The sequence below is a fragment of the Cygnus atratus genome, chromosome 4, assembly GCF_013377495.2.
Source record: "Cygnus atratus isolate AKBS03 ecotype Queensland, Australia chromosome 4, CAtr_DNAZoo_HiC_assembly, whole genome shotgun sequence".
Classification (NCBI taxonomy): domain Eukaryota; kingdom Metazoa; phylum Chordata; class Aves; order Anseriformes; family Anatidae; genus Cygnus; species Cygnus atratus.
In genome coordinates, this window is record NC_066365.1 from 53,090,802 (window position 1) to 53,103,032 (window position 12,231).

Sequence of the window (12,231 nt, forward strand, 5' to 3'; positions counted from 1 at the left end):
TCCTCGAAGGAATATTACTGATTTGAGGTTAATGCTCGTAAATGGTAATAAATAGCCGTGTAACTAATGGTACCGCAGATGACTTTCAGTGCTATTTAAGTTAATGTGAACACTGGTTTCAGCTGTTACATCTGTCCTCTGAAAGAATAAGCTTGTTCCAGCAGTGAGGTGTGTGCAGCAGGCTGCCAGTCTGTGCATCTTCGTTAGCCTGCAGCGATGGTCACTGCCAGCAAGTTTGTCGTGCACGTGAGTCCAGCTGGGAATCTTCGTTTTGCTTTTGAACCATCCAGCTAGGAAAGGAAACCCTTTTAAGGGGAGGAAAGAAACCCTTTTAAAGCAAGGCTTGGCACACGTGCGGAGAAGCAAAGAAGCATCATCGTTTTCCAGGACACTCAGTGCCTCAGTGAGCTTGCAGTGCAGTGCAAGGGAAGAAGGTGCTGGGAGGCTCTTGCGGGTTGTGGCTGAGGTAGTCAAGCGTGAGGCTGGAGCTAGGAAAGCTCCAGGCATCCTCCTTAATAGACAGCACCTTCTGGGACTATTACACCGGACTAAACCACAGTCTCTGGTTTTCCCTGATTACTTCAGGACAAACATCTTCAACTCAATTAGCTTCTAGAGGGAATGAAGAAATCGGCAATTCATGCTAAGTTGAACCCTGCTAGGGATATCTACAAACTTTACTAAAGTCTGAAATATTCCTATATACAAATCACACGGTTTAGGAGGGAAGGGACATTATGTTTCTTTTTGTCCACATGGGGTATCCTTCCTATTTCTTCACCAGTTAGGGTATTGCTGGCAATTGGTTATATGTAAAGAGGAAATGCAGTGAAAAGAGGCTTCGGGTGTAACAGGCTGCTGGGGGCTCCAGCTTCCCTGACCAGGTTTAATTCCAGTTAGCTACTCACCAGCACTCTGCTAGAGAGGCCAAGTCCCAAAGAAATCTGCAGACAGCACGAGGGTCACAAAGTAGGATGGGGTGGTGGCTGCTCAGAGGACATGAAAAGGCAGAGGTGCAAAACCAGGGAGTGCAGTGTCTGGTACGGAACAAAGATGGCTAGATAGCAAGAAGTGTTGGGAAGAAGCCTGGCTTTGCCTGGCTTGCATGCCTTCCCATGCTGCGGACCCAGCTTCAGGCACCCCCTGTGAAGGGGTTAATGGATGTCTTTGGCCTAGGAGGGTCATGAAGGCAAATAAGTAACATGGGGCCATGGTGATGGGCTCTCAGAGCAGGGGCAGCCCTGAACTTGGTAGCCAAAAAATTGGAATGTATCATAAAACCCTGATGCTTTCTTTATACCATGCTCACCCTTTGACTTGATAAGAGCTCAAACTCTTAAACAGCCTGAGAACAAGTAGGCATACTCCTGGCATTTCCGTCCCCCATGCTAGACAGCTATACCATGTTGTGGTGACTGGTTGGTACAGTGCGAAAAATCTCTTTTGTAGGGCATCCTTATTTAACTTTTGAAAAAATAAGGTCAGAAATTTAGGCCAATTAGTGTGAGCAAAGCTCAGCAGGTTCACATCTCCCTTATGCAACCAGATCTCTAATTATTGTCTGCATATTTTAAACACTTTATACAGTCCTGTGAAATACATTGTTCTCTACCTAGAATGCTGTATGCTGTTTCTCAGCTTTTCTATCATTTAAGAGCTTCGTGTGTTTTCTTTTTTGTCTTATTCTGCAACTCTCCTCTCCTTTGTCTTCAATAAAATATCTGAGTAAATTTTTCTGTGTATTTACAAATGCAGTTGGAATTACAGGTTGTAAGTTCAATAAATTGCCAGTTTTATGAAACTGTAATGAGCTCTTTAATTATATAGGTTAAGCATCAAACCTTACCCATGTTTTAGGGGTATGCAATTTATTAATTTTGTATATCTGCTTTGTCTAAGGCATGCTTTATTCTCTGGCAGCTGAGACATAACACTTGTTACATTAAAGCAGGACTTAATGTTTTGCAGGTACTACTGTTTCTAACGTGTTAATTTGTTTTGTCTGTGCAGAGACTTTGCTTATGTGGCAAGAGACAAAGACACAAGAATTCTGAAATGTCATGTGTTTCGATGTGACACACCAGCAAAAGCCATCGCCACAAGTTTACACGAAATCTGTTCAAAGGCAAGTGGATTTAAAGTCAACTGCATTAGTCTGTTGAGAGGTCCCTGAGCATAATACATGTATGATCAGTGATCTTACGCACTGTTGGTTTAGTTTTTATCTCTGGCAATAGGAAATGGTGTAGAGAATTTCTAAAGGAAAGGACACGAATGGGAGTAGTGGAAGGGTGAGCATTTGGAGCTGAGGGTAATATTTGCTTTTGATTTGACAAATGTGTGTACAGACTGAAAATGTTCTTGAGTAATAAAAGATGTAGGTTCAAAATGGAAAAAGAACGTGCAGTTTCAATGAATGAGAAATGGTGATATGAAACTTCGTATCAGACCTTGTTTGAATGGTATTCTTCAAGCATGAAAACAGTTGCTAACATGATGCTGCTCAGTTAGAGCTTAGATGTAGATGTAGATGTTTAGATGTAGAGCTTAGTGATATGGTTTAGTGGAGGACTTGTTAGTGTTAGGTCGTAGGTTGGGCAAGGTAATCTTGGAGGTCTCTTCCAACCTAAATGATTCTGTGAATTAAAAAAAAATAAAAATCAGTGAGAAGGAGGGAGCTAAGCTACTGTAGTTACAAATAAATGAAGGATCTTGGTTCCTGTAGTAGTACTGTCTGTAATACTGGAGAGGACTGTGCTCTTCAGTCATTTCACCTTACATATCTGCCACCATTCCCTGGTTCCTAATTTTGGTTTTCTGGAATGGTCAGCTCACGAGTGTCCTCTGTATGGTCATTTCATGCAGTGTTAGGGCAGCACATCCTTTACAGCAGGAAAATCTGTTTGAAAGGCTTTATAGCAAGAAACTTATACCAGGCTGCTTGAAACTATTTTAAATTCCATTATTGAGCTGTGGTGAACTTGAGGCTATATTTGCTTTTTTAAAAATATTACCCTGCTCATTTTGTTTTTCCTTAAAACATGTCAGATTGCACCAGAGGAAGAGGGGACAGTGGGGGCAGAAGAACACGATCAGTTCTCCCTGTGTAACTTGTCCTGCTCATGAGTCACGGCTCTTCCAGAAAAGCTCATTATTAAACCCTTGGGTTTTAAAATTCTGCTGATTTATTTTATGCCTGCGCTTGTTTGCTTTTTACATTTTGTCTTCGCGTTAGTGAATGAAGGTCAGAGGTGTCAAGTTCCTCCCTGTAGCCAGCTGTATAGTCTAAAAAGTTTTAATTTTTGCAACGCTGCAGACATGGCTGCAGAATCTGTGATGTTTCACACCAACAAAGTGCAAATTTACACTGTGTATATTACCATGACCTTCCGGGCAGCAGGGTTTGCCCGAGGCAGCAGCAGAAGGTCGTCCTGCTGGTGTGTGACGCTGCCTGGGGACATGCTCAGATCTGGCAGGGAGCCGCAGGGGCTGAGCCTGGGGAAGCCTGGACCTGCTGTGTCCCTCGTCCTTCTCCAGCTCTCGGTTCTCGCAGGTGTTTCTAGCGAGTCTAGCAGGGAAAAAAGCGCTACGTGGGCTCTGCCACAGCTGCTTCTATCCAGTCAGCACAGCAGCTGGGAAATGCCACGGCGGCTACACACAGGGGTATCTGACTGTGCTGTCAGCGGGGCAGCAGAGCTGTCACGTGTGTAATTGTGACATAAAGCTCCCAGCAATAATTTGGGATCAGAGAGCAACTGAGCGTTTTCAGCCGTAGCTAAGTGTAACACGGAATGAAATAGGATTGTGCTGTTGGGCAGAGCCTGTTCCTTCGTAGTTCAGCAATGGGTAGAATCCTGATTCAGCAAGCACTTGGCACGTGCTCTCTGGCACACTGGACCTCTTTGCTGAGTCAGGGCTTATCCCTAAGCTAGTGCGTATCATTTTTCGTCCTCGTGGGGAGTACTGTCATATGTCCCTGTAACAGAAAATACTTCCAAATATGAAACCTAGAAGGAAAAAAAAAAAAAAAAAAAAGAAATTTGCCAGAAGTATCTTCAGACCAAGTGTCATCTGCTGGAACACTAGTTATCTCTATAGCTTAATTGCAATTAATAGTCATCAGTGTAAAGAAGCAGATAAAATGTTTCATACATGAGCTTTGGAAAAACTCCCTTAGCTTCCCTGGGTCCCTCCTCAGTCATACGTTTTTAGGAAATAATCGTCCGAAGTGCCTATTTTGAAGTGTTTTCGTCTAGTGCTAGTAGTACACATTTTGGGGAGGAACATGTTGCATTTTGCATGGGATTTTTAAGTCCAGAAGAAACATAAAAATGGAGGAAAAAATGACACGTAGCAGAAGATAGATCAGAGAGGAACATAAATAATGAACACACTTCTTTGTACATTAAATATTTATATTTCTTGCTCTGTTACTCCTCCCTGCAATTTTTCTGTTGATAAAAATGGCTATGTTTTTTTTTCCTCTTCCATTTGTCTCTCACCTAGGCTCGGGCGTCTCTTAAGCTCTTGATGTAGATGAAGAATGGTGAATAAACTGGCAGCAAATTGAAGTTCTTTACAAAGTATAACCTGTTTAGTTATGTAACTCCTGACTAATTTCTGGAATGAGGGAGTAATTTCTGGAATAGGAGTAAAGTTATGCCTGGAGTTACTACTGTACTACATTTTTGAAAAAAATGTCATGTTATCACTGTCTTATTCAGATTATGGCTGAACGGAAGAATGCTAAAGCTATGGCTTGCAGCTCACTACAAGAGAGGAGTAACGTCACCCTTGATGTTCCTCTGCAAGGTACTATATATTACAGCTCAAATCCTTGGGATTGTGCTATTTTAGATATGTTTCATTTCTGCTGCTGCTTTTGACCAAAATGCATGGAGAGTGTAATCCTGTCTTAACTACTCTATCTGGTAAGCTGGTATTGTATTAGACATTTCTAATTCTTGGTCGTGTTTATAGTAATGCAGTCATAACAGCTTGTGCATTCCAAAATATGAGTTTTGCAAACACAAAATCTTACTTGTGGCTACTTGCATGTATATCCTGCTCGCATCAAAACACTCTTGGCTATAGACTGCACAAACTGGCCAAATATGCCCTAAAAGCAGACTATGCTCCAGTTAATCACATGGATTCAGAAGAGCTGTAGGACTCCTCCCCCTAGGTTTTATCATCAATTTCAGCAACTTCCAAGGCAAGAGGTGCAAGTGGGTTGTCATCCAACCTAAGGGTCTTCTGCACACTCTACTGCGTGGTAAAAGAAAGTTGCCTTTGCATGCCTTTGTTAGTTGTAGCTGAATAGCTGCTGTTTTGAAAGTATTCCATGAGAACAAATGTACTATGTGTTAGCTTGCAGGAAAATACATGCTTTTAGATCCACCAGTTCACACTAAATGCCTTACTCTTAATCCATCAACTTGTGTAATCTTCTGCTCAGACAGAAGTATTGATTACTTGTAGCCTGTGTTTAATACATTAACAGGGATGGTTAAAACAGTTTCCAGACTTTATATGGTTATGCAGTGAAACTCGTGTCTGTATGTCTCAGAGGTGCATTCATTTATATTCTCTGTGTGTTTTTTTTAATATGTCAGCAATATAATGTGACCCTATTTTTAGTGTAGATGAAGAAGAATTGAAGTAAAGAATTGGACGATGCAACATTCTAATTCGCTTAGAAATTATTTGGCATTATTCTTGTCAGAGGAAGTGTAGATTTATTTTAATCAATACAATACCTTCAGAGTATAATGACTTGGTAAACTGTTTTATGTTATTGATGAAATAAAAGTCTTTTTCCCAGCTGTGAGTAGTGATAAACAGAAATCTTTGTTTCCATGTAGTAGATTTCCCAACACCAAAGACAGAACTGGTGCAGAAGTTCCACGTCCAGTACCTGGGCATGCTGCCTGTAGCTAAACCTGTGGGTAGGTACCACTGTTACTTCTGACTTCAAAGGTAACTCCCATAAACTCTAAGGGCTGGATTCTGTCTCTCCAAGTGTAAATGTATGATTTTCAAAGGGTAGCAATTCTTGAACTTCAGTCATAACAGCCAGATGTGAAGACATCTAGTGTTCAATGCTTCACATAAATGTGTGTTTTGCAACCAGGGTATTTTGGGAGCTGCTAAGAAAGCATTTTCTTTCTACTGCTTTCTCTGAATATGAGCTCTGCTACTAATGAGAAGGGCTTTGGAGAAGTGAAGTGGTGCAGCAGCTAAACATGATGCTATCCCATTTTTTTCTAAGCCAGAGGCACCTGTTTTGCTTTTGCAGATGAAGAAAACTAACTTCACAACCCACCATCAAATTTTTTTTAATGATTCCAAAACAATGTGCTTTCTGTACTACTATGTGCAAATAAAATTGTTATTGTTCACTTACATTTTCTTCTGTTTCAGGGATGGATACTCTGAACAGTGCTATTGAAAGTCTGATGGCTTCCTCTAGCAGGGAGGACTGGATGCCAGTTACCATGAATGTTGCTGACGCTACTGTCACAGTCATCAACGAAAGAGTAAGGCAGACTGTCTTATTTAAAACATGTTTAACATGAGTGTTGAAAACCAGGAACATATAAGCTCTAGAAGAAAGTATTTGTTTTTACTAGAATTCATTTGCTTATTTTGCATTTTATTTCTTTCCAGGGCTGTGAGTCTGCACACATCTCTGTTTTATAGAGGCTGTTACTGCTTGTGTCAGCTTTGGCTTTATTTACCATTCCAAGTATATCCTCAGAAATATAAGTATTCATTAGATACTTAAAACAAACTCAGTGTTATCCTTTTTAGAAGTTTTGAGCCTAAAATATTGCAGGGTAAGCCCTAAGTAGCAATCCTACTTTATTCTTTATTCTTGGTATGGAAGTCAAAGGTAATACTACAATTTGTTTCACATCCTGTCCTTTTATCTACATCTGTTGATGAGGTCCTAAAGCAACATTTCTACACACCAGTGATAAGGGAATGTCTTTGAAGTCACAATAGCCATGCATTCTTCATGAAATTGCCACATCAGTTTTAAACTTGCAGTACTTAAAATGCACAAGGTGCTCCGTGCTGACGCTCAAAGCCCTTGTGCTCTGCTGATAGCCAAGAAGGGGAGATCCAGCACAGGCCTTTGGACACTGGGTATACGTAGACAGATAAAAGGAACTCCATCAGTGTTCCCTCCCCATTTTTTCAACCTAAAGTTGGAAGTAAAGTTCTGTAGAATATCCCATAGTAACGCACAGTCATTTCATTCATAACCAGAATGAAGAGGAAATCATGGTGGAGTGTCGTGTACGGTTCCTGTCCTTCATGGGAGTAGGCAAGGATGTTCACACATTTGCCTTCATTATGGATACGGGAAACCAGCATTTTGAGTGCCATGTTTTTTGGTGTGAGCCAAATGCAGGCAACGTATCAGAAGCTGTTCAGGCTGCTTGTATGGTAAGTGACCTTGAAAAGGCACCTAACAGTACTTAGATTTTCCACTAGCTCAATAAATGTATTTCCAAATTTGCAATTCTATTAATTTTCTGAGATAGAAAGAACACACACATTGGGATTCTGATCTATTTAATGAGTTTGAAATGTCAATTTAGTGAGCAATGCCCCTTTAACACCTTACCTCCACCGATGTTTCTTCAACGCCTGTGTAAGGTAGAGATCTCTTCCTTTGTTACAGAAGTTATCTAATGCTGCACTGTGCTCCCAGCTGTGTTATACAATGCAGTGACAATGCACTGAAAAATAATCCTTGTTCAAGAATAGATGAATCCAGGAAACTTACTTTTCAATTTTCAAAGGGTTGTTCCTATGACTTAGTATAGCACATCTGGCACGTGCTAAAGAGGAGCCTGACAGACCCATGTCCCATTGACTTCGGTAGGGCTGTTTGTCACAGTGGAGGTTTGACTGTATTTCGTGGGAAAGTATTAAAAATGTATTCTAAATGCTCTGAAAGAATTGGATACAATGAGGATTGCAGAATGCTTTTGCTCTGTTGCAGTTACGGTATCAGAAGTGCTTAGTAGCCAGACCACCTTCACAGAAAGTCCGGCCACCCCCACCTCCTGCAGATTCGGTGACGAGAAGAGTTACAACTAATGTGAAAAGAGGAGTGTTGTCCCTCATTGACACTTTGAAACAGAAACGCCCCGTCACTGAGATGCCCTAGCTGCGTAAGAGAGAAGATTCTCCTAACATTTAACTGCAGATAACAGTAGCTACACTAAGGAAAATGAACTGACAATGTTTGGCCTTCCATTTCAAATTGCTGATGCTTTGTCTTCAGAGAATTTATCCTTATCAAAACAATGTTAGACAAGCATGTTCTCTCGTTCTTGCCACCATCGTGTGATATGAAAAGAAGCATGAATAATTTTTTGCTGTCACTGAGTTACACCATGAGCGATGGAAGGTCTGCTTGACTGTAAATACATGAACGTTACCAAAACTCACACAAAAAAAAGAATATGGCCACGTCCTTCCCAGTGAACTCATGCTAAAGTCCTTGGAATGAATGATGCCAGAGTTGATAGGTTCACCGTCTCGAGCTGGATTTGCCACAAACCAATCTTAAATCCTACTGCACTTTGCTCAGTTTTCAACACTGGAGTAGGTACCAAGGATCAGCTGCCGTTGAATTACTGTAGATTAAATACCAAGTTTTATTTTTTACTGAACTACACCTGTTAGTTTTAAATTGTTTGTCAGCATTGGTCTAGCAATCACTGCACCATCTCCCTGACATGCTTTTGAATCATTGCGTCATTTGATCGCCTGTTTATACATTATGGTTGTAGAGAAGAATCATGTTTGATACCAAACCAATGCTGAAAAATCCAGGAGTGTTTTCAGTAATTGAGTACAGGGTGACCCACTGAAGCTTTTCATTTTTAAACATACTAATGCAAATGTTGGCTGTTAAACTCATTGTCCCAAATCTGTCATTAATCCATCAAAAATACAATTTGTTCCACATAGAGCTCATACCAACCAGGAATAAGAAAGAATCGGTAGTTTTACTGTCTTAAAACTCTTACAGAGACTAAAATGTTACCTACCTTTTCCATATGAGTGTTTGATTATATGTTCAATTAATTATCTGGTTGCACAACTCCCCCTTCCCCTCAGTCTGTTGCTGAACACTTAGTGTGTCACAAAAAGAACAATCATATTTTTATTTGCACAATTCAATGAAATTTCTTTTACTTTTAATGCTCTGTGACAAAATAATGGGAGAGATGTTTTCTGACAGGACAGTGCTTCAAGTGGGACAACTTAATTTCAATGCTTTTGCTCCAAAGGCCTCCTGTAATTGCCTTGATCCACACACTAGTGCAGATCCTGACAAAGTCAGCACAGTATTGCCCCTTAAAATTGTACTTCACGCTAATCTTCAACTGCAGTTACATATCTTTAGTTTCTCCCTTTGCCATCTTCTCTTTAGACCTGCAGATTGGTACAAATTTTGGAAATGGAAAATTAAAGATATTTTTAAGTAGTGTTAAAAATGCTTTGCCTCCATTTATAGGTATGTTCCAAACTGTATCTGTCTCCTAAGTGTGTAAATTTGGTCATAATGTAATTCTAAAAGAACATTGTCAATGTTGTTTTTACAAGAACTTTTTATTTTACTATACTAGGTTGTTATAAACAAAGAATGCTATTTTTTTTTCTTATTGGAAGAAATCAACAGCAACACCTGGGCAAAGCAAATTGAGAATAAAGGAGGAAAGAACGATGGTTCAAGACATTTCTGCATGGAAAATGTAGAACTATTAAAGTAAAGCCAGCCTGAGGTATGAGCAGGGGTAGGTGAAGGCTAACTATGCAACTATGGCCATCTAAACTGGAGGAGCTGATCCTCCTCTGATCTCTGTATGACAGGGATTCTGCACCCATGGCAGTGGAGCAATTCTTTCCTTTCCTGCTGCCTCCTTTGGACCACATCTATTGTTCGTACAGTTGGAAGAGAACTCAGATCAGCCTAATGTGAAGAAACTTAGAGAAATCACCCACGTCTCTGAATTTGATCCAGTTGGCTACTTGGCCGTGCAGATGACAGGTAATGCCAAGCAGACAGAGAAAGCTGGAGGTGAGAGGAGGCAAGCCCACCCCATTTAGGATTTGGATTTGCAGCTGTTCTACAAAGAATTTTAAACAGTATAATCCAGTTTGGTAGTTGTATCTACACAGTGCTGAGTCTCCCCAGGAGAGATACAGACTCCGTGTTTAAACTAAACCACCACTTAGGAAACAGCAGTGTAAAGGTAAGAACCTGGGTGAAGAATCTTTACACATCCGTGTTGTCAAGGCTAGAACATCTACTTAGCTTTCACTAGCAAAATGTGCAGCTGCAGGAAGGGCTGAAGGAGAAGACAGGTATTTGAAAAGCTGTAGTCATTTGCCAATATATGTTTTGAGTTTTGTGTTACCAAAATGCTGTTGATTTTGCAAATATCCAAGCAGTGTGCCAAATGGTCTGAATACATTTGGCCCTTCTGTTGCAGTAGACCTTCTTATTTTCCAAAAAATTAAACACACCCAGGTGTTTGCAAAATCAGAACCTAATATTGCAAAGCCCGGTACCTTTTGTTAGACATATATTAAGACACTTTTACCATGGCCAAAAATGTATGTATGCCATACGTGTGCTTGAGTAATTGCTACTGTTTTAGTTGATGTTCTAGCAACCCTTCAGTTATCTATGCATTTTTTTATAATACCTAGTGATTCTGTAGGCAGGCAGCCATGTTCAGTATGCCTTGTATGTCTGATGCCATATTTTAAATTAACCTGTTAAATACAGCTTAAAATATTTTTATTTTATTTATTCTATTTTTACTGAAATATCCTGCATTATTATGTTGATGTATTGTCTTTACTGGACGTGATCTTGTAACATTCTCTGCTCTGTATACTATAGGTTGCCTAAAAAGGCAAGCCTTGTAATTATTTGTAGTCACATTTTTATTGAAGTCTGTAGAAAAATCATGTAAAGCAAAGCTAATTTCTTAATTTTTTTCAATGCAAGTAGTAAGTTAGAGGTAAGTATCACATGTCAGTCATGTCATTAATGTGCTCCCTTGCAGAAGCAAGGAGATTTATATTCGCAGTTGAAAACTAGAGATAAAAGCCTTTCTTTTGAAATCTGCAGTGCTGGCTGTAGGTTTTATTTAAGCCACTTACTATTTCATTTGAAGGGGAAAAATGGGATGCGGGAGATGTAAGGCCATAGAGGCCACCTACAGGGGGGTTAAGTGGGAGTAACAAAAATTGCATGGAAGGGGCATAGAATCCACTCACAATAAAAGGAGTTCTTAGTGATAAACATTGTGTGCAGAACCACCTTGTACCTCTTGAAACAAGAGGCCCTTTTGTGATAGGAAGAAAAGCTGTGGAGTATCTAATAGCTTATGCCAGTTCTGTGTAATTTGCTGAGAGTTCTACATCCCTTTTCTTTTAATTTTACCAAGCATTTCATAGATGTTTGATTAGGGATCTGAAGTTGTTAGTAAAGCACCCACGGAAAACGGAACTTTCTTATTTCAGCAGCTAATCGGGGCTCAGCCTTTACAGCGTTAGCAGTAATGCCATGATTCCTTCCTTGGGCAGGTCGATACGTTACTAAAACTTGTGCTGTACAATCAGCAGAAGTAAGTTTGATTTATTTTAACAGCATTAAGAAGGAAGGAAACAGCCACTGTTTATTAGCAGAGCTCAGTCTTGCATAAAGCACCGAATTGACACTGAAAAGGATAATTTTCCCTGCTGTTGACCACTTCTGCACATTAAAATGTAATCTGTTCTGAGAATAAATTTAGCTGCATAAAATGATTGTCTCAACTGTTACTGGTCCATGGAACTGGGAAATTCTCTCTTTTTGTTCCAAATTGTGACTGAGGGGAGGGAAAAACAGACTGGTTGGTTAGAGGCAATAGAACTTCTTGTATCTGGAAAGCTGAATTAACAGTTACTAGTTGAAAATTACAAATATGTAACGATATTGCAGAAAACTAGTTATATAAGATAAAATTTTACCATAAAAAGTCACTTTTAAAGCAGTTAATTAAGCATTCAGGCTTCTATCTTGAAGACATCTGAAGTCAGCCCCAGATATTGCCACCATGCAATGTTCAGTGCTTACAGCGTAAGCTGGTGACCTGCGCAATCAAAATCTTCTCTACCAGCTCTTCGATATTTTTGCTAAGATCAAGT

General features: G+C 40.0%; 1 protein-coding gene across 24 annotated transcripts in view; it reads left to right on the forward strand.

The window, feature by feature from the left end:
• APBB2 (amyloid beta precursor protein binding family B member 2) overlaps nucleotides 1-11,847 on the forward strand; it is a 170,916-nt gene extending 159,069 nt beyond the window's left edge. For 18 of the 24 annotated variants that reach the window (XM_035555365.2, XM_035555219.2, XM_035555379.2 and 15 more), the window contains 6 exons: nucleotides 2,011-2,125; nucleotides 4,725-4,812; nucleotides 5,865-5,948; nucleotides 6,424-6,539; nucleotides 7,276-7,455; nucleotides 8,018-11,847. In XM_035555365.2, coding sequence (XP_035411258.1) covers nucleotides 2,011-2,125; nucleotides 4,725-4,812; nucleotides 5,865-5,948; nucleotides 6,424-6,539; nucleotides 7,276-7,455; nucleotides 8,018-8,185 — 751 coding nt within the window. In that variant the 3' untranslated portion in view covers nucleotides 8,186-11,847. The remainder of the gene's footprint in view (nucleotides 1-2,010; nucleotides 2,126-4,724; nucleotides 4,813-5,864; nucleotides 5,949-6,423; nucleotides 6,540-7,275; nucleotides 7,456-8,017) is intronic. The other 6 variants (XM_035555247.2, XM_035555398.2, XM_035555237.2 and 3 more) reach the window with 1 other exon arrangement.
• The last annotated feature ends 384 nt before the right edge of the window (nucleotides 11,848-12,231 follow it).